General features: G+C 28.7%; 1 protein-coding gene across 1 annotated transcript; it reads left to right on the top strand.

Moving 5' to 3' along the window:
* The first annotated feature begins 433 nt into the window (after positions 1-433).
* LOC115714497 (transcription factor HHO5) lies at positions 434-2,772 on the top strand. Its single transcript, XM_030643222.2, has 5 exons — positions 434-1,023; positions 1,156-1,367; positions 1,461-1,932; positions 2,017-2,093; positions 2,193-2,772. The coding sequence occupies exons 1-5, from the start codon at positions 819-821 to the stop codon at positions 2,451-2,453; spliced, it is 1,227 nt and encodes a 408-aa protein (XP_030499082.2). The 5' UTR covers positions 434-818; the 3' UTR covers positions 2,454-2,772.
* The last annotated feature ends 21,379 nt before the right edge of the window (positions 2,773-24,151 follow it).

Raw genomic sequence — 24,151 nt, 5'->3', positions numbered from 1 at the left:
TTTTTTCTCATGGTCATGTAAATTATACTTATTTAAGATAACCTGCAAAATTTTAAGAAATTCAAAAAAGTTTAACACGCCAAAAATTGCGTTCAAGCAGGGTGTTGTACGCATGACTATTTTATTTTATACGCGTGTAAAATAGACTGTTTGAACATTATTTTTTATATTGTAAATTATTCTGAATTTTTTAAAATTTTGTACGATATCTTAATTAACATACATGAATATAAATAAATATTAGACTAATTTTTTTTCTGAATGCCGAAACAAGTAGAGAGTGCTTCAGTACATCCTTTTTAGCGAGGTGCATTATAGTATCACCCAATAAAATTTCTCTTAAAAAACACCAAATAAATAAGTTTTGAATGACCAAACTACCCTCAACGGTTTCACATAAATACGCGTAGGTCAACGACTTTTCAGTCACTTTAAGCCAGCGATTCTCTTTTGCCCACCTAACAATCAAGAATCTTGATTCTTCAATAAGCCAACCCAAATAATTAAATAAATGGTAAAAGTTATTAATTACGAAATTACCTTTTTGCCCAAGACAGTACGGAATCCAAAGATTCCGCCTTTTACTAACGATTGGGTTAAGAACGAGTTTTTCCGAGTTGACTCAATTTACGCGACGAAACGATTGTGAAATTGTGGAATCTTCCTGTCTTGAATCTATCTATAATCCCTTCCCTATTTTCCTCATCTGTATAAAACCACCGCTGTTTCCTTCTTATCAATATTTTTTTTTTGTTGTTTTTCTTTATTATTATTATTATTTTTGGAATGTTTGAGAACGAGTTACAGAGATCAAAATTATGGAACTGAGCTTGAATAATAATTCAGGATTAGCCTTCGTTCCCAAAACCATTTCTGAGTTTCTCGAACACGTTTCGAAAATCAGAGATGGGTCTGAGAAATTATCAAAGCTCGATGATTATGTGAAAAGGTTTGAAGAAGAAAAGAGAAAAATCGATGCTTTTAAGCGTGAGCTTCCTCTTTGCATGAGTCTGGTTACCGATGGTGAGTGAGTGAATGAATTCGTTGTTGTTTTTATATTCTACTTTCTGGGTATTTTGATTCGATGATTTTTGAAGATGGGTCTGTTGTTATTTTGGTGATATTGATTGATTTTTTGTTCTTCCATTTTTCCAGCTATTGAGAGGTTGAAGGAGGAAGAGAAAGCCATAAAAGCTATGGATGAGTTCACATCGTTTAAGGGAAATTCAGATGAGAATGGATCGACAAATTTGGTAGATGATTCTTGTGATAAGAAAAGCTGGATGAGCTCTGCTCAGCTATGGAGTACAAATGTTGTTGATTGTGATTCTCATAATAAACAAACCTCAGTTTCTGAACTTAAACCGGTAAATTAAACAATACATGTTTTCTGGGCTTTTCATGTTTTGGATTTTTTTCTCAAACAAGACAACTTTTTTACTTTATCTTTATTTGTTTAGAGAATTGAAGAAGTAGCAGTGGATCGGCATGTGTCTGAAAAACAACCAATTGGGGTTTCTGATTATAGAAACAGAGGAGGAGCATTTGTACCATTCAAGGCTCAACCTAGTCCTCCTAGTGGTGTTATAGTAAGGACTAGTTTGAAAGAAGATAAAGAGGTTTCACTTTCACGGGTGCCTAGTCTGAGTCTCATGCCTCCAACTCCATTGCCTACAACTTCTCCAATATCTGAGATGGGTGGAACTAGTGGTGATTCTAATCCTAAGAGCAGCCATAGTTGTAAAACTGGTTCTGCTTCATCTTTCTTGACCGAGCAAGTTAAGTTAGTGAGCAAATCACAACTGGTGCAGCACCAGACACAACACCAGCATCATCAACAACAACAACCCTTTAGAAAACAGAGAAGGTGTTGGTCTATTGAACTTCATCGTCGTTTTGTTGATGCAATTCACCAGCTTGGTGGTTCTCATGGTTAGTTTATATCTCAATACACAATTATCTAATCTATCTATGTTATGTGTGTCTTAACTATTTGGTTTTCATTGTTTATTGCAGTAGCTACACCTAAACAAATAAGAGAGCTTATGAGGGTTGAAGGCCTTACTAATGATGAAGTAAAAAGCCATTTGCAGGCAAGTGTTTGATACATATTTGTTGAGAATATCTTGTTCTCAATTCTTAATTGATTGTCTTATGTTAACATTTTTTTTTTCTTCTTTGCTATAAACCAGAAATACAGGCTCCATGTGAGAAAACTTCCCAACTCTTCCACCGAGCCAGACAGTGGCCTATGGATGAGTCAAGATCAATGTGGAGATAGCTCACACCAATCTGCATCTCCTCAGGGTCCTCTAGCACCGAGCGGCTCTAATAAAGCACTTTCTCATACTGGCGGGAACAGTACAGAAGTTGAAGATGAAGAAGAAGATGAAAAATCAGATGGCCATAGTTGGAGAGGTGGTAATCACAACAAGGCAGGAGAAGATGTATAGTGTCATACTCTTTATAGTCTTTATTATATACTACTTCCCCATGAATTTTTGCAGATAACTATCTACATGGGAGATCATATATATATATCTGAAATCATAAGACATTATAGAAGGATTTGAGGCTGGGAGTGTTGTCTATTATTAGGCTCTGCATTTTGGGAGGTCATGGGATTTTTCCGCCCTATTTACTTGCAAGTTTTCTTCCCTTATGTTTCCATGGGGAGGTTTGTTGTTAATGTTATGACTGGATATGGATTTGTAGGAAGTGACATAAAAATATTTACTATATTCAAAATTAATTTGTAGTAGTTTATGATTATCTGAAGTGTCTGAACTAACTCAGTTACTCAAGGTTCACTTTGCTCATTTCTTTATGCATAAACATTAGTCTCTACCAACAACAAACTCACTCCTATGAACTTCATATCTTTCACTAGTTTCTCCTGATTCCATTAATCTCTTTCTTTCTTTCTCTTGAGGGCATTATTTTGTGTTAATTTCGAAAACATGGAAATAAATTGTTGTCCTTTATTATGATATTGAAGTTGTTCCCTCCTTTTCATGACTCTATACAGAGATGATGGACCTTAAAAGCTTATTAAATTTTGTCACGGCTTGTTTGTTGTCCTTATTCTCTCTGCTGTAAGGCTTTGTCTTCTTCTATTGTATATTTTATTTTTGTTATTCTCTGAATAGAATCTTTTATAATGAAGTTTGAGATATAGACCAAGAAGAAGTCATTCTGAGGTTTGTTAAATTGCTAATTGAATTGTCCTTTCATTGCTTTCTCTGTACAAATCCTTGTTATCTGTCTCACAAACAGTAAATTGAATTTTCTCAGTTTCTTGTTACAGTCATAAATACCTTTCTGAATATTTTATTTAAAAGGTCATTTAGGATTTTGCCCATAAATTATTACCACTACTAAATTTTAAAAATAAATTCAGGAAGCATGATTTAGTAATTGTAAACTTGTAAGCAAATTGAAAAAAAAAAATCCAAAACAGTGACTAGTTTTGTAGCTATCCAAAACTTCAACCTTATGTCATTTCTCAAAATTTTGGTGCAATCAAACAGATTGTGTTGTATTACCTAATTATTAAATGGGATTTGTAACTAATTAATTATTATTCAAAAGCAAAGGAACAAATAAGCTCACTTTTGATTATCTTTTCCACAAGTCCAATTCCAACAGTTTCCTTTTTTTACAGCTAGACTTGACAACTTTGAATCCAAGGAAAAAGAAAAGAAAAAAGAATCACTATCAATACAAGTTATGATATATCAAAACAATGAATCTTATGTATGGATTTGGTGATCTTTTGGATAATATTTTTTTTTTTTCATTGTAAAATAAAATAAGATTATATAAATAAATATATGTATTCCACATCAAATATTAAATGTGTGTGTACATATATAGCTTTCTATCTTTTTCTGGTGTATTTGGTGGGAATCTGAGCATGCCCTATTGGCCTTAGGATATCAATTTTGTATAGAAAAACTTAAAAAAGAAATTGCTTAAGGAATTGACAAATGATTTGTCCTCTTCCTCTTCCTTACTTTTCTATTCTATGTTCAATTATTTAAAAAAAATATTTAAAGCCTCGTGTGACCAATATTGTTATTATATATAGAATTTTAATGGATAAGAAAAAAAAAATATGACTTTTGAAATAATATTTAGGATTTATTATTATTATTAGATCTGTGCTGATTCAATTAGTTGTTACTTGTTACAATTTTTTTTACTCTTTTAATAAATACACGTTGATGGTAAAAAAAAGATGCATAATTTGTGTGTGTTTTTTCTGTTTCCTAAATTACGTTTTAGATAATATAAAAGAATTTTTAGTACGATTTTTTAAAATTTTTAATCAAACTCCAGCATTGATCCAATTACTAAAATCTTATAATGAGATTATAGCTGGGTAGCTTTGAGTGTAATATAAATCTCATAAATTTCTCACACATGAGTGTAATATTATATATAGAATTTTAATGGATAAGAAAAAAAAAATATGACTTTTGAAATAATATTCAGGATTTATTATTATTATTATTAGATCTGTGCTGATTCAAATAGTTGTAACAAATTTTTTTACTCTTTTAATAAATACATGTTGATGGTAAAAAAAAAATGCATAATTTGTGCGTGTTTTTTCTGTTTTCTAAATCACATTTTAGATAATATAAAAGTATTTTAGTACGATTTTTTAAATATTTTAATCAAACTCCATTGATCGAATTACTAAAATCTTATAATGAGATTATAACTTGGTAACTTTGAGTGTAATATAAATCTCATAAATTACTCACACATGAACAATGTGGGACAAACACACAATTTTTTTTTAATAAATTTTAATCAAACTCATAGCATTTCCAATTGCCATACTCTATTATGAGATTATGACTTGGTAGTTAATATAAAAAATAATTAATTATAGGTGTATAAAAAAGTTTGTAATTGAATATTTAAATATTTTTAGCACATCTTCAATGGATTCAAAAATAAACATCTCCAATAAAGTGCTAAAAAAGTAATGTGTTATTATATTTTAGCACATTTAAGAAGAAAAAAAAATACTCTAATAGTGGTATAAAAAGTGTATCAAATTTAATTTATGCTAAAAATTGTGTTAAATTTGTCACATAATATAATATTGTACTAAATTTACTAATTTAGTACACAATAAATTTTATATTTTTATTTATTATAGTATAATTAATTATTATGATTTATTATTTTTTACATAACTTTATTTTTTTTATTTATCATATTATTATTTAAATAATAAAAATAATATTTTTTATATATTTTTAATAAAATATTAAATAATAAATAATAATAATTATATATTTTTTACATGTTTTAAATCTTGACTATTGAAGCACAATTAATATAAAGAGTGAGTCAAATACAACATTAACTTTTTTTTTTCTGTCAATGTCTACTAATGACACCAACTAAAAATGTTGAGGCTCATAATTTAACAAAATTCAGCTTGACTATGGATAGCACAATAGTGCTTTGCTTTACATTTAGCTTTTGATGTTTTTTTTGTTTGTTTTGAGAAATGTTAAAAGACATTTATGGTGTTTAGTATTTTTATTAGGGCTTTTTTCATAAATGTACAACAAAAACAACATAATTATAAAAAATGTGCAAAAAAAATTATTTTAAAAACTTATATATTTTGAAAATTTATTACATGAAACCATATATTTTAATCATTAAATAATAAACTATGTTTATTAAAACTCAAAACAAACAATTTCGTAAAATTAATTAAACAGATTTATAAAAATAAACAAGTTAATTTTTTTTTTATTAAAAGATAAATGTTAGTATGAATTATTATAATTTAATAAATTTTTTTTAAATAAAATACAATATCAAAATTATAAACATTAATGTAAATAAATATAAATCAATACTTAAAATTACTAAAAGTAAACATGACACATAGAGTGATATAATAAACATATCTGAATATTATTATTTTGTTTATTATATTAGTATGTTTAATAAATAGAAAACAAAATAAACATATATATACAAAGTATTTTATATTATTAGTATGTTTATTATAATTGTAAACATAAAAATAGACATAGACAATTTATACTATACTAAAATAAGTATATTTTTTCTATTGTTTCTATATATTAATTATTTTCTAATGAATTAGTGAACGAATTTTCTATTGAAGTATAATTCTTACATCAAAAAATAAATAAACAAACATAACTTTATAAACTCCAAAAATTATTTAATTAGAAAAAATAAACATGACACAATAAATAAAGAAAAAGATAAAGATAAATAATTTTTTTTACATATATATTATTTATTTTCTAAAAAATTACTAAAAAATAAACATAACACACATAGAGTGATATAATAAACTCATGTGAATATTATTATTTTGTTTATTAAATTAGTATGTTTAATTAATAGAAAATATAATAAACAAATACATAAAATGTTTTATATTATTGGTATGTTTTTTTTATTATAATTGTAAATATAAAAATAAACATAGCCAATATTACCATATATATAATAATGAATAATTATTACCATATATATATTATAAAATAAATTGAAAAAAAGATTTTAACTATATATAAAAATGTATGAGAAAATGATAATAAATTTTTTTGCACATATTTTGTAATTAATTAAAATAATGTATACAAAATTATAAAATGCCATTTTTATTAAGTATAATATTATTATTGATATAATTTATAATCGTTCCTACCTAATAAAAATTATAGAATAATGCTAATTAATTATAAGGATCATCCATAGCAATCATCTTTCCTTATTGCTTCTAATGAGTCTGGTCAGACCTTTTATTTGTAGGCTTGTTGCTTTTTTTTTTAAAAAAAAAAAAATAAAAATAAATTCTCATTTTATTAAAAAAAAAAAAAACTCATTTTTTTATGTAAATTTAGCACAATTTTTTTTAATAAGATTAAACATTAATATTGCATTTAGTTTTTCTGACATGCCCTAAACTCTCGGGAGGAGGTGGAGCCAAGTGTCCCTTCTTTAAAATAAACTGATTTTTTTAAGTTGTCCCACTTAATAATTAAATATATATATTCTAACTTTTGTTTTATTTTATGGGTTAAATTACATAGAATTATAAAAATCAAGTTATGATCCTTATTTATTATATTTTAACTATGATTTTACATGTAATTTATAATTTCAAAAATCATTACACTATTCGGATAGGATACTTACTGATGATGCTTCTGTTGGAAATTATTTTACCAGGATCTTAGATCTACTCACAAGTATGTTTATTAACACCCTAAATATGAACTTTCTAAAACGATGAAATAAACACGTATAAAGTTTAAGAAACCTTACATTGGGTGCAGCGGAACATAATGACTCCTTCCGTTCAGATATCTAGCCCTTGATTCCTTTCTGTAGCAGAGCATTATAAATATCTGAACCTGGATCTCTTTCTCTGAATCTTTGATGCTGAAACTCTTCCTTGCTGAAAGTCTTTCTTCACGATCTTACTCACTATGATTGAGGTATCACTTGCTGTGTGTGGGCACTACTCTTACACTAAGAATTTTGAAATCTCAATGAAGAAGAAAGAGAGAGTGGGTTCGGCCAAAGATAGGGAGAGAGAAGGCTCAGTTTTTTCTGAATGAAAAAGTAGAAAATTTAAGTGTGTTTTTTTTTCTGAAGCCTTCACTATCTATTTATAGCATTCCACTAGGGTTAGGTTTGAATTATTTGGCATTAAAATAATGAAAATATCAGTTTAAAAATTTAAACCAAGTGGCCGACCATGTACAGTAATGGGCCTTACTTGGATTTTGCAGTTTTCTCAATTCTGCATCTGATTTTCTCAAAAACGCCAATTTTCAAATTCAACCATTTAAATGTCAATTCTAACTATTTAATAACTATAAATAATTATTAAATAATATTGTCATTTATCATATTTATTAATTGAACCATACAAAGTATCATAATTAACAAATATGCCCCTAAAACTCTTTCTTTACAATTTCGCCCTTACTTAGTGAAAAATTCACAAATAGACATAGTCTAATTTGAGAATTATAATTGATTAATTAAAACCAATTACATGAGTCTTACAAGCAATATTATCTCAACTAGTGCGGGGACCATGTGTCTATATAACCGAGCTTCCAATAAGTAGATCAAGAATTTATTACTAAAATTCACTAACTTATTAATTCTTCGTTGAATCCACGCATAGAACTTAGAATTGCACTCTCAGTTATATAGAATGCTCTATATGTTCCACCATATAGACACATCATTAGTTATCCATTGTTATAATCCTAATTTGATCACTGATCCTCTATATGAATGATCTACACTGTAAAGGGATTAAATTACCATTACACCCTACAATGTATTTATTCCTTAAAATACTTGACCCCGTATAAATGATATTTCAGCTTATGTGAAATGAGTACTCCACCATTTATGTTCGTTTGGTCAAGCTCGAAGGAGATCATCCTTTGCTTACTATTCGCCAGATAGAAGCTATAGATTCCATGTTTATGTTAGCGCTCCCACTCAATTGCACTACCGTGTTCCCAAAATGTACGTATCACCTTGACCTAAAAGTAGGCTTAACTAACAAATCAAAGAACACGAATAGCATCTCGAGATTGAGCCTAATCATATCAGGATTAAGATCATTTTATCTAGGATCAACTAGGCGATATTGACTTGAATAGATATTACGGTAAGTTTAATAAATCTAAGTCAAAGTACAATATCGGTCCCTTCCGATGCATACTCCATGCATCCAACCTGAGCTTTACTTTAACCAATGCTCTGGAAAGAACATAGCACTTCTCCAAATGCAAGTAAACTCTGTTGTAGATTATCATATCAGTAAAACCCTATGTCTGATAAATCTAGGAAACTTTATTCACATAGTCATGTTTACTTTCCAATGTGTTGACGGCACAATAAACAGGATCAAGTATGTGAAACGGGTTTCAGATGAATTTATACATTATGTACATATAATCATGAAATAAATCATGTGAACCATGCAACATTAAATGTTATTTCTGATCTATATTAATAAGTAAATCTGATTATATTGAAATGAGTTTTATTTAGGGCATAAAACCCAACAAACTCCCACTTGCACTAATATAAAACAAAAAGTGCGTTTCAAATAATCTCAACACCTTGATATACAAATCAAGTGTAGTAGTAGTAAACTCCTCGTAATAAGATCTGAAAGGTTGAATTAACCACAACCTTTCCTCCACTATTACTCTTCCTTAATCACAAAATCATTGATAATGTGAAATTCCTCTCTATATGTCTACTCTCTTGGGATACTGGATTCTATACCTTTGGCAACTACTTTTGGTTAATCAGGAAATTAACACTAGTAGTTTAGGCAATTTGGAATGGTGCCAAAGATGTATAGAACTTTCCTTAGACTGAATAAGTACCTTTCCTGCAGCTTTAACATTCAGTCCCTTTCTGGTAGACCTAGAGACTTCAGATAGGTTTTTACACTTCTCCAAAATCACTATTCCACCCCCAGAGTAACCACCATCTTATCAGAAAGATTTTCTAGCACAAAGGTAAATTTCGAAATCTGATGTGGTGTAGTCTAAGAGTTTTAAACACACTCTTATAGACTAACATATAGTTCCTCTTCTTAATCTTAGGATTTACTTGATTGTCTTCCAATGTTCTTCTCCTGGATTAATCTGATACCTACTCATTACTCCCACTCAACAGCAGGTGTCTGGTCTAAGGCATACAAAAGCATATCTAAGACCTCTCACTGTTGATTTAAGAAATTCTTTCATGACTTTATCTTTTCTGGAATAGTTGAAACTTTTCCTTAGATAAATAAAATCTATGTTTAAGAAGTTGTGAAGCTTCTATAGATTGCCATTAGAAAGAAAATTCTTCAGCATCTTACTAAAGTAAGTTGCTTGCATTAGAGTAAGTAATTACCAGGTATACCACAAGCCATAGGTTTAGATAAACTCAAACCTATAATAATAGGAACAGGAAGTTTGTTAAGTCCATAGAATAGACTTATTAACTAAAATTTCCTTTTATGTCCTTGTAATAGAAAACTTTAGGTTATTCCATGTGAATGGATTAAACCATAGTTCTATTGGCTTTTCTTCTTAGTTTCTTCTCTTGACAATCCATTACTCGTTTAAACTCACAATGGATTTTAATCATTAGTGTATCCCAAGTCATAAGAAGGTGTGTTCCTAGAAACTCTCCCACTACGACAAGGTACCGTGAATTATGTCGAAGAAAACTAAATGGTATTAACCTCTTTGGTTGTGACAAGACAACAGAGGCAGTGGGATCATCATATGTAAGATGATAGAACACTTTTGGAATCAAGAATTAAATATCTCCTTTATTTGCTACTTGTTTTCAGACTTAGTCATTATCTTAGAAAAGTAGTATTTGTTTGAACAAACACTTTCTTATCTATTGACAATGGGATGGTCCACCCCTAATCACTTAGAATAGCTAACAAACCATGGTTAATAGTTCTAGCTTTTCTTAAGATTTTGATTAGGTCATCCATGAATCTAGTAATGATTTACATTAAGTATACAACCATTACATCATTCTGAAATTGTATTACCATAGAAGGATTTAGGCAACGACTAGTAACTAATCATCAATATGCAACTCGAAATTTCTGGGGAGGTAAGTTTGGATATAATTCAAAAATCAATTTAATGATCTTTGAACTACATATCTACTAACTATTTCTCCACCCCTATCAGTTCGGAAGATCTTTAACCACTTACCTTAATGGTTTTAACCATTGCTAGAAATTAATGAAATTTTTTAAACAATTCAAATTTCTTTGCATAAGGTATAATCTAGAGTGATCGTTTTAAGAATACAACGAAAAACTCATATCCACCCCTGAATGTACATCCATCTGCGAATGAGATGAACTACTTTCAGTGGATATAGGCATATTAACTCTTTGCAGAGATTGATCTTGTCAAATCCACTATGAACAAGATACAAATGCCATAGATTAAAAAAAATGTGGTAGTGTCTTTTGATGACTTAGGTTTAGAAAAGAATTCTTAGAATAGTGCAAGTGGATCCTGGTCACAGAATACCTAACTCATATTCCATACAGTTTGAATCCATTAATAAAAGATGGATATTTAAACCCTTATGAAGGTGTAACTGTATTGCATCCTAGAATTAGAAATATAAGAAAATTTCTGTTTGGAATCTAAAATTAAAGTCAAAGACTTAAATTTATACCAAATATAATGAGTAATTCTATCTTGGACCACCACTACTAATTTAATTCTAAGTCTGATTTGCCCATACAAGTAGGAGATTTCTAAGATTGAGGATTTATATCAATTGGGAATAGAATTTCGGGATTATAATCATATGCGTCATTTAATTTCTTAAGAGAAAATATAATGACATGAAATGATTTATAGACCATTCATCCAATGATATGTTATTGAGCTAATTCGCAATGAATAAGCTAAGAGGAATTAGAATAATTTTGTTGTTTAAATAAGAATCCAACGATGCTTCGATTAGCGAAAATCAAAGTAATCTTATTTATACAATCTTCTTGTTTCATATCGTAAAAATACTAGTCTAAGGTGTCATCAATTGATGAACAGCTAGATGTCGCATATACAATATTTATCTTTCGAGATCTAACACTATTATGTATGTCTAATGGTGAAAATCCACTAGGGATTTATCTCATTAGATAAACAAGCCAAGTTAGACCAACAATGAAGATTCGAAATTAAACTACAACTTAATAACAGAAAATAACATGGTTCAATATAAATTCATACACAATTCAGAAATTATTAAACATATAGCAAGTAGGAATGACAAGTGAAAATACTAAAACTTACAATCCTAAATAATTTCTAAGGTTTTTCAACAAACTGATACAGTGTCCCGTTTAGGCGAGAGTCAAAGCATCATCCATTGAATAGAGTTGTCAGCTAATCTAAAATGATAACCATTCTAGCAACCTTTTATTCGATCAAGATTGGAATTCAGCGTTGTCCCGTTTAGGCGAGAGTCAAGGCAATTCTAATCTTATGAGCTTCCACCATTGTTTCATAATTTGCAAGTCAAGTATGGTCGCCACCATTAGGGTGATCAATACCATACAAAACACTTACAAACTACTTATCATTCGAGATTAAACGGTGCGAAATTGCTAATGAACGTTCCTCCATTAGGGAGGATTACTCACTAAAACAAACGCGGTGTAAACCCCACAATGGAGATCGAATGTCTTTTAATTAAAAGCTCATTATTTAAAAAGAGTTGTATTTTCTTTGATTCTCTTTATTTATTCGATTTATTTTAAATATATATATATTTAATTAAAATTTCCAATTTAGAATGAAAAATTCTAAATATAAATTTTAATTTAATATTTATAAATTTTACTTAGATGGATATGAAAATAACATGAATTATTTCCATCTTAGTAATAATTTCCAATAAATATTTAGAAAAATATTCAATTTAAGTTGTTACAAAATTAATTTAAATTAATTTACAACTCAAATTTTATTTTCTATAAATATATATTGCATTTCGAAAAATTAAAGTATTTAAGAATACAATTTTCGAAAAATGCATGTTAAAATAAAAAATAAATCCTGGAAAAATTATTCTAATTTAATGTTGGCCCAAAATTAATTAATAAAATTAATTTACAACAAAAAATATAATTTTCCTATTTAATTAAATATATATAAGAAAATTTTCAAATATTTAAGTATGATGATGAAAATCAACGTAAATATTAATTTTCTATTTAATTAAATACACTAAAAAAATACTTCAAGCAAAAATATCACCTTTCTAGATTTTCCTTTGACTAATTAATTCAATTTCTAATAATATATTTTAATTCAATTTATTTTAAATTAATCAATAAATAAAAAAGTCATTGATTTAAGTTGATCCAAGAATTAATTAAAATAAATAATTAATTTACAACTTAATCTATTTTTCAAGATAAATTCAAAATCGTCTTGCATTATGAAATGCAATTTCGAAAATTGATTAATAAAATAAAGAAAAATATATTTTACTTCATTTATTTTAATTAATCATTAAATGAAAAAATCATTGATTTAAGTTGGTCCAAAATTAAAATAAATAATTTACAACTTTAATCTATTTTTCAAATAAAATTCGAAATTCCAGCATTTAAGAAATGCCATTTCGAAATTTGATTAATAAAATAAAGAAAAAATATATTTTGAAAATTATTTAAATTTAGTTGAAAAAATAAATTTCAACTAAAAATAATTTTCTATTTAATTAAGTGTCATGAAAAAAAAATATTTAAGTATCATGATGAAAATCAACTTAGATATTTAATTTTCAAATAAATTAAATGTATTAAATTCAAGAAATAAATAATTAAGTGTAGAGAAGACTTAATTATTAATCTCTAGTTTAATACTAGGAAAAAATATACTTAAAATAAATTGTACCAAAATTAATTATTTAAATAATTAATTTCACAATGTATAATATTTTCCTATTTAATATTAGAAATAATAAGTAGTCTAGAAATAACTATCTAGAAAATATCTTATTTGACTAAGTATCTTTTCCACAAAATTTAAACAAATATCTAATTTAAGTTGTATTGGAAAAAATCTAGAACTTAAATATTTTCAAATTTAAATTTAATTAAATATCAAAAATTAAGTTGTAGCCACTTAATTTAAAAATATTCCATTTTAAGTTAATATTCGAAAAGATATTAACTTAAAAAATATCTAAAATATTCCATTTTAAGTTAATATTCGAAAAGATATTAACTTAAAAAAATATCTAAAGAATCTTAATAACCAATGCCTAAAATTCCTCAACTTAATTTTGAAATTTGAAATTCAAAAGATATTCAGATTTAAGTTGATTAGTTGTAGATAACTAAATATCAACTTAAATAGGAATATTTAATGAAAAATTTAAATTAAGCTTCAGAAAGAATCTAGATGGTTATAATTCTATATTTAATTAAATACAAGAAAAAACATATAGTTTAGCTTAGAATAAAAAATTCTTTAAACTATAATTTTCTTAAATTAATTTCAAAATAAATGAAATTAATTATGTTGCTAATCAATTTTATTAGGTTAAACTAGTTTAATTAACCTAGTACAGTTATTCAAATCAGCCAAATGGGCCTTCACAATTGGGGTGGTTCATGTGAGGGGGTGTTGGGTTCAGTATGTCGTACCCACTACTATGGCTCCCAACTCTCACACAAGGTCCAAAAGAGAGGAATTTAACCTTAAAATGAACAACTGTTATTAATTGAATAGGCCCAAAAACTAAATGGGCCTAAATAAAATCTATCAAGAACTATGATATTTTATTTAGCAACAACAACCTATATGCATCTATAATGAAATTAAACACATAGGCTCACACAGGCACACTTTGGATGGGTCCTATCATGTTGCTAGGTCATACACAGATGAAAGAAGATTGTAAATATACCTGTTACAAATTATTAACTTGACCAAGGGAGCCATGAGTTAAAATCAGATCATTGGATGTGTCAACAAGTTAACCATGGCTATTTGCAATCAAGCAATAATAGGTTTTGAAAACTTACACATAAGCTAAAACACATACTCCTGCAACAAGGTTAGCTGGATAGTTGGATGTAGGATTTATTTAATTTTAAATTAAATAATTAATTTCGAAAATAATTAATTAAATAAAAAAAATAATTTTTCGAAAATTTTAAAAAAAATTTGAAAAAATTCGAAATTTAAAAAAAATTTAAATTTAAAATTAAACCTACAATTTTGAAAAATTAGGTTTCAACCAACCTAAATATCATTTCAAAATTTGCTAACTACTTTTAAAAATTTAAATGTTATTTTATAAATAAAAATTAAATAAAAAATTAAAAAAGATAAATGAATATCTTTTTCAGATTTTAAATGTAATTTAAATAAATAAAATAACAAAATTTAAAAGTTAGCAAAATATTTTACATCTTTTTAAAATTACATGATTATAGTTATCTTATTTTAAATTTAAATAAGGTCAAATTATTTAAAAAAAAATAATTTAAAATATTTAAAATCTGACCTTAAATTTAAAAATAAGATAAGATATAATGAAATTTAAAAATAAGATAGATTATTAAGCAAAAAAGATAGATACTAAGTATTTTCAAATTCAAATTACACTAATATCATGAATTAAATTTAAAAAATATTAAATTAATTCATAATGATAATTAGAATTGAATTAGGAATAGTAATAGTATAAATACAGAACTACACAAAAAATCGGAAGTTAATTCCATGAAAAAGCATGAAAAATCGAAGAAAAACAAAAAAAATGCGAGCTGTACGGACAGTTTTCGCGCGCGCATGAGAATTTCAGCACAACTCCGTTTTTTTCGAATCTTCAAAAAATCATAACTAATTCAAATTCAATCGAAATTGAGTTCTGTAAAAAAGTAACTTGCTTAATTTTTTCCATACTATCCAATAAAAATAATTCCAGAAACAGATATTCAATTATTTTTAACGAAAAATTCACAAACACCAATCAATCATTAAATAACACTCAATACAACATGATACCATCCAAAAACAAACAAACAATCATTTTAAAGTCCAAATTTCTTGCAAGTAAATCAATTACCATGGCTCTGAGTCCAGTTGTTGGAAATTATTTTACCAGGATCTTAGATCTACTCACAAGTATGTTTATTAACACCCTAAATATGAACTTTCTAAAACGATGAAATAAACACGTATAAAGTTTAAGAAACCTTACATTGGGTGCAGCGGAACATAATGACTACTTCCGTTCAGATATCTAGCCCTTGATTCCTTTTTGTAGCAGGCATTATCAATATCTGAACCTGGATCTCTTTCTCTGAATCTTTGATGCTGAAACTCCTCCTTGCTATGTGTGGGCACTACTCTTACACTAAGAATTTTGAAATCTCAATGAAGAAGAAAGAGAGAGTGGGTTCGGCCAAAGATAGGGAGAGAGAAGGCTCAGTTTTTTCTGAATGAAAAAGTAGAAAATTTAAGTGTGTTTTTTTTTTTTTTTCTGAAGCCTTCACTATCTATTTATAGCATTCCACTAGGGTTAGGTTTGAATTATTTGGCATTAAAATAATAAAAATATCAGTTTAAAAATTTAAACCAAGTGGCCGGCCATGTACAGTAATGGGCCTTACTTGGATTTTACAGTTTTCTCAATTCTGCATCTGATTTTCTCAAAAACGCCAATTTTCAAATTCAACCATTTAAATGCCAATTCTAACTATTTAATAACTATAAATAATTATTAAATAATATTGTCAGTTATCATATTTATTAATTGAACCATACAAAGTATCATAATTAACAAATATGCCCCTAAAACTCTTTCTTTACAATTTCGCCCTTACTTAGTGAAAAATTCACAAATAGACATAGTCTAATTTGAGAATTATAATTGATTAATCAAAACCAATTACATGAGTCTTACAAGCAATATTATCTCAACTAGTGCGGGGACCATGGGTCTATATAACCGAGCTTCCAATAAGTAGATCAAGAATTTATTACTAAAATTCACTAACTTATTAATTCTTCGTTGAATCCACGCATATGATAACTCTATGAAAATAGAGTTATTTATATCTTTTTGGGCATTAAATTTGTTTTGTTCTCAAGTATTTTTAGTTTATTTTAGTGACTTTTATTTGGTTTTATTTAGTTTTGCATAAATATTATTTTTAGTATTTTTAGATTAATTTTTAATTAATTTTGTAATATTTTATCAATTTTATTTAGTTTCCCATTTTTATAAATGTTAATCTCAATGTTGTGTATTTTTGTAAAATGTTTAAATGCATATCTTAGATTTATCACATGGATCAAAGTTATGGAGCTAAAATTTCATCAAAGTGTCATTGAAATCACTAAAGCCTAAATTAACTGATAATTATTTATAGTGGGCTAATAATTAAAATATTGAGCTTTTAATTCATCAATTTATCCAAGTGTTACCAAAAAAAAAGAAAAGACTATTTTTCTTTTAAAAAAAAGATGGGCTGATTATTTTGTTTCTTTTGTAGTTGGGCCTTAACAATCATCACTCAAGGAAGGAGAGAAGTGGGCCACGTGGATAAGGTGGTGTGAAAACCTATTTCTTAAATATATGCATATATGAGATTTTAAGGAGAGTGATTGGAATTGAAGAAGGAGGCGGCTGGTGGAGCTCCTCACACAGTAAAGAAATGAAGAAAAAGAAAAAGAAGAAAAAGAAAAAAAAAAAAGAGAGAGAGAGAGAGAGTTTTATTTAGGGTTTTAATCTAGCATTTTTATTTTGGAGATTGGCAATTATTCAAAGGAAGAAGAAGAGAAATTTGGAAGAGGAACTTGGAGTATTGTGACAAGCTCCAAATGGGTTGTTATTTCTATCTCTCTTTTCTTTTAAACTTTGTAATTTTTGCACAATTATGAGTTAATTTTTATTTTGCTAGAATTATTTTGTTGACTTAAATTGTAATTTGGTATTTTGTTGCTATGTTTAGTAAATTGGTTTTGTTCATTCAAGTGTGTTTATTGTGCAATTGCTTACTTTTGCTTGATCACCATTAGTAAGTAGTAGCTAATCTTGATTTTGGAAAAAATAGGGTTAGTGGAATTGCTTGAATGATGCATGAATATCACTTTGGAAAAATGTGGTTTGTAAATGGCATAGGAATATGTTATTTACCATGTATGGCTTGAAGGAATTGTGCTTAAATTGGTATTCTTAAAATTAATTGGGCATAGGAATATGTTAATTAATTAGAGAATTAAACCATAAACCCTTTGGAAAAAGGATTATGACATTTTAAATTCCTAGTTGATATTATCAATTTACAACAATACTCCTTAGCACCATTATATCAACTTTGCATTTTTAGGCCAATTTAATAATTCTAGCTTGCTTTCCTCGTAGTTTGTGTTTGTTAATTTTTTACATATTCTCATCACTTTATGTTATTTTTGTTGAAACCAATTTGTGAGTAATTAGTTTTATAAATTAATTTCTAATTTTCAATCCCTGTGGAGACGATACTCGATTTATCACTTTATTACTTGTTACGATTGCGTACACTTGCGTATACAATTTTTCACAACAAGTTTTTGGCGCCGTTGCCGGGGATTGATTTAGTGAAATTTTGTTTGTGGAACTTAATTACTATCAATTTGGTTTTTTTTTAGTTTTTCATTTTTTTCGTTTTATTTTCCTTGTTCTATTTTACGCTTTGTTTGTTTGTCTTGGTTCCTTTTTCAAGGTACTTGGGATGTCTCATCGACAAGTCCTTATGAATTTTGTTCAACATGACTTGGAGTTCTTGTATGAAGCATGGTGGAGATACAAGGCACTCCTAATGAGGTTTCCATATCATGGGTTGTCCAAAGAATGTCAACTAGAAATCTTCCTAAATGGGGTGAATCCAGGCACACGACAATGGGTAGAAAGAGGAAATGGTACCACCAATTTCTACCAACTATCAATTGATGAAGCCTATTGGATGTTGGAAGACATGGCGGAGTACAATGAGTGGTGTTGTAATTGTCCAAACAATGACCATGTTTGGGAGGACAATTACAACAATTTGGAGCCAAATTTTGACACTTACACTCAAGGACCAAATGATGAGATTTTAGAAGATTTACAAGAGTTCAACGTAGAAGAAGATCTTCATCAAATGGTTCAACCAAGCTCACTTGAGGCATTGATGATGGAGTTCATGGCGAAAAATGATGTCTTAATTCAAAGCCAAGCTTCATCCTTGAAGAAATTGGAGAATCAATTTGAGCTTTTGGTCAATGAGTTGTATGCTAAACCCCATGAGACTTTGGGTATTGATATGGAAAATTCAAGGGAGAAAGAAGAAAATGAAAATGTCATTTTGAGGAGTGGTGATGAGTTGGAGATACTTGGGGAAAATTTTGAGCAATCACAAGAGCTCACTTCAATCCAAAGTAGTGAAATAAAAGATAAGGAAGCAAGCATTCCAAGTTGGTCAACATTTATTGCTGCTCATAATGCTGTAGCATTATCACAGCAAAACTGCCCAGTTTTTGAAAAAATTCAGCAAGAGCATTTTTGCATTCCTCAAGTCAAAGAGCCCATGGTAATGGAATACTATGTTTATGAGGATCCTTTTTGGCCATTACCTCCTCCTCTACCATTGGCATGGTACCTTGGCATCCATCATGTGCATTCATCGAATTCAAGAAAAGTTGAACATTTGCGCTCATCAATTCAATATCTCGCCAAGCTTGAGGGCGTCCACAACAAAGACCCATTCGTGAGGGCATATGCTACTCTCTATGGGCGGAAGCCGCTCTTTGATGAGTGCTTATCAAAAAGTCAAGCCGACGACTTTAAATCAAGCGCTTCTTGGGAGGCAACCCAAGCTTTCTAAACTTTATCTTTATTTTGTTTCAAATTCAATAAACATGCAATGTTAAATGGCTTTGACAGTTGCATTGTAGTTTTTTCTCTCTTTCTTTTCTTTTTCTCTCTTGTAGGTGCAAGCATAAAGTCAAATAGAATTGGACTCACTTATGGAGGTTGACACAAGCAAGTTTGCACATCATTGCCTAGGGGAGTTCTTCTTTAACTCTTCTTTATTTATTTTTAAACTTGCTCACACATATTTGAGAATTTTGTGCTTAACATGTTTTGGGAAACTAAATATTATTTTTTTTCTTTTCTTTTCTTTTATTTTGCTTGTTTGAATTTTTTTTTTTTAGGCATATGTGCTTTGGTTTGGTGATTTTCCACATTCTAATACATGATTGATAGTGTGCATAGCTTGTTGAAAAATGTAAATATTGTTTGAGCTTGTGACTAATTCTTGTGCTAGTTTCATTTTGATTGAGATATGTCTAATTTTGAGCACGAATGCCTTGATCATTTTATTGTGTGTGATTTGGTGAAAGTTTGTGTAAATATATGATTTTGTGATCTCACAAGTCTTAGAATTTTGTTTGATTCTCTCTTGAGGCGAAATCCTAGACAATGCTTAACCAAAGACATGATTTAGGCCATTTTTGGACCGTTTGAGCCTTTCGAGCCAACCATAGTATTATTTCATCCCTAGTCACCCCCGTTGAGCATAATTGATCCCTTTAATTTTTTTTACCATATGTAAGCCTAGCTAAATACAAATTTTCTCACCATATACCCTTTGAGCACCTTATTATTCCAAGATTTTGTTTGTTGTGTCATGAAGGGGATGGGAGGGGTGCAATTTTTGTAGCGTGGTAATTGGGTGAGTGTTTTCATTGTGGTACTTTATTATTCTCACCATTGGGGACAATGTTGAATTTTAAGTTGGGGGAGAATTACCATATTTTGTGTATATTGCCATTATTATATTTGTATTGTTAGTTATTTAAAAAAAAAGAAATAAAGAAAGAAAGAATGTTTAAAATTAAGTTTGGGGTGTGCCACCCCTTGAAAAAAAAAAGTGTGTTTAAAATTAAGTTTGGGGTGGCTTGCAAAAAAAAAAAAAAGAGCAGGATTTTTTTTTTTTAGAAGCTTGAAGTCCCAGGTGTTATAGCATTGCTTCAGCATTCTGGAGCAGAGACAGAAAAAAAAAAATGCTATGCTAAAGTATTGCTATAACTCCTGAGAGCACATTATTTTGGAAAATTTTGGGGCAATAAATAATGACAATGTTAATACTCAAATTTTTTGTGGGATATTCTTTGAGGAAGTAAGTGTAAGGTCTCATTTTGGTCTTAGGAAAATTAAGGTGCTTTTAGGTGATTTGAGCCAAAAATGACTTCTCTTAACTACCTTCATCTAAGCCTTACATTACAAGCTTAAAAAAAAAAAAAAAGTCATTTTGATCTTTGGTTTTGTGTTTGTCTACATTAGTGGAGAGAGAGATGAAAAACAAACCTATGAGAATTTGTTACTTTAGAGATTTTGTGCTTATTTCATATTTGCATAAATTGATCTAAATTGCAAGTAATATTTTGATAAAAGGCATTTCACACACACACTTGGAGTAATCAAAATTAGAATGAAACTTGTGCTTGAATTTTTCACAATCATTGGACAATCTTCTTATTTTTCTCTAAGTTATGTTCATTAATCAACCTTAAGCTTTAAGGAAATGTGGAGATCACCAATTTTAGTGTCATATTGCCTCTTGTTTTATTTTGTTTATTTTTCTTTTTGCTTGAGGACAAGCAAAGTTTTAAGTTTGGGGTGTGATAACTCTATGAAAATAGAGTTATTTATATCTTTTTGGGCATTAAATTTGTTTTGTTCTCAAGTATTTTTAGTTTATTTTAGTGACTTTTATTTGGTTTTATTTAGTTTTGCATAAATATTATTTTTAGTATTTTTAGATTAATTTTTAATTAATTTTGTAATATTTTATCAATTTTATTTAGTTTCCCATTTTTATAAATGTTAATCTCAATGTTGTGTATTTTTGTAAAATGTTTAAATGCATATCTTAGATTTATCACATGGATCAAAGTTATGGAGCTAAAATTTCATCAAAGTGTCATTGAAATCACTAAAGCCTAAATTAACTGATAATTATTTATAGTGGGCTAATAATTAAAATATTGAGCTTTTAATTCATCAATTTATCCAAGTGTTACCAAAAAAAAAGAAAAGACTATTTTTCTTTTAAAAAAAAGATGGGCTGATTATTTTGTTTCTTTTGTAGTTGGGCCTTAACAATCATCACTCAAGGAAGGAGAGAAGTGGGCCACGTGGATAAGGTGGTGTGAAAACCTATTTCTTAAATATATGCATATATGAGATTTTAAGGAGAGTGATTGGAATTGAAGAAGGAGGCGGCTGGTGGAGCTCCTCACACAGTAAAGAAATGAAGAAAAAGAAAAAGAAGAAAAATAAAAAAAAAAAAGAGAGAGAGAGAGAGAGTTTTATTTAGGGTTTTAATCTAGCATTTTTATTTTGGAGATTGGCAATTATTCAAAGGAAGAAGAAGAGAAATTTGGAAGAGGAACTTGGAGTATTGTGACAAGCTCCAAATGGGTTGTTATTTCTATCTCTCTTTTCTTTTAAACTTTGTAATTTTTGCACAATTATGAGTTAATTTTTATTTTGCTAGAATTATTTTGTTGACTTAAATTGTAATTTGGTATTTTGTTGCTATGTTTAGTAAATTGGTTTTGTTCATTCAAGTGTGTTTATTGTGCAATTGCTTACTTTTGCTTGATCACCATTAGTAAGTAGTAGCTAATCTTGATTTTGGAAAAAATAGGGTTAGTGGAATTGCTTGAATGATGCATGAATATCACTTTGGAAAAATGTGGTTTGTAAATGGCATAGGAATATGTTATTTACCATGTATGGCTTGAAGGAATTGTGCTTAAATTGGTATTCTTAAAATTAATTGGGCATAGGAATATGTTAATTAATTAGAGAATTAAACCATAAACCCTTTGGAAAAAGGATTATGACATTTTAAATTCCTAGTTGATATTATCAATTTACAACAATACTCCTTAGCACCATTATATCAACTTTGCATTTTTAGGCCAATTTAATAATTCTAGCTTGCTTTCCTCGTAGTTTGTGTTTGTTAATTTTTTACATATTCTCATCACTTTATGTTATTTTTGTTGAAACCAATTTGTGAGTAATTAGTTTTATAAATTAATTTCTAATTTTCAATCCCTGTGGAGACGATACTCGATTTATCACTTTATTACTTGTTACGATTGCGTACACTTGCGTATACAATTTTTCACAACAGCATAGAACTTAGAATTGCACTCTCAGTTATATAGAATGCTCTATATGTTCCACCATATAAACACATCATTAGTTATCAATTGTTATAATCCTAATTTGATCACTGATCCTCTATATGAATGATCTACACTGTAAAGGGATTAAATTACCGTTACACCCTACAATGTATTTATTCCTTAAAACACTTGACCCCGTATAAATGATATTTCAACTTATGTGAAATGAGTACTCCACCATTTATGTCGTTTGGTCAAGCTCGAAGGAGATCATCCTTTGCTTACTATTCGCCAGATAGAAGCTATAGATTCCATGTTTATGTTAGCGCTCCCACTCAATTGCACTACCGTGTTCCCAAAATGTACGTATCACCCTGACCTAAAAGTAGGCTTAACTAACAAATCAAAGAACACGAATAGCCTCTCGAGATTGAGCCTAATCATATCAGGATTAAGATCATTTGATCTAGGATCAACTAGGCGATATTGACTTGAATAGATATTACGGTAAGTTTAATAAATCTAAGTCAAAGTTCAATATCGGTCCCTTCCGATGCATACTCCATGCATCCAACCTGAGCTTTACTTTAACCAATGCTCTGGAAAGAACATAGCACTTCTCCAAATGCAAGTAAACTCTGTTGTAGATTATCATATCAGTAAAACCCTATGTCTGATAAATCTAGAAATCTTTATTCACATAGTCATGTTTACTTTCCAATGTGTTGACGACACAATAAACAGGATCAAGTATGTGAAAAGGGTTTCAGATGAATTTATACATTATGTACATATAATCATGAGATAAATCATGTGAACCATGCAACATTAAATGTTATTTCTGATCTATATTAATAAGTAAATCTGATTATATTGAAATGAGTTTTATTTAGGGCATAAAACCCAACAGCATCCGGATAGGATATAGTCTGCTGGAGTTGACTATTCGAATCTACCTTTCCAAGAGTGACAACTAACCAAGTGGAACTCCTTTCTAGGGGAGGACTAGTTATCCTGAAGACTGAACCCGGAGTGGACATGATAGTCTTCTGGGAACTCCCATCTGGACTCGACTATCATTCCACAAGACACTTTTCGGGGCTAACAACCACAAGCGAACAACTTTTTCAAAAATGACGTTTGCGGAGACCTTTTCATTTGGAGGAACTATACCATAAAATATTTAATTTAATTTTTAAATTTATTTTTACCTATTAGTAACCTACCATTATAGGTCAAAAAAAATATAACCATAATAGCAGGGCCGACCCTGAGTTGAAATGGGCTATAGGACAAAAAAAATTTATTTGAGCCCTTACTATAAAGATAAATAGTATTTTTAAAAATTATTAAAA

Source organism: Cannabis sativa, chromosome 4, assembly GCF_029168945.1.
Source record: "Cannabis sativa cultivar Pink pepper isolate KNU-18-1 chromosome 4, ASM2916894v1, whole genome shotgun sequence".
NCBI classification, from domain to species: domain Eukaryota; kingdom Viridiplantae; phylum Streptophyta; class Magnoliopsida; order Rosales; family Cannabaceae; genus Cannabis; species Cannabis sativa.
The sequence above is the reverse complement of the archived record's forward strand: the minus strand, read 5'-3'. Positions and strand labels throughout refer to the sequence as shown.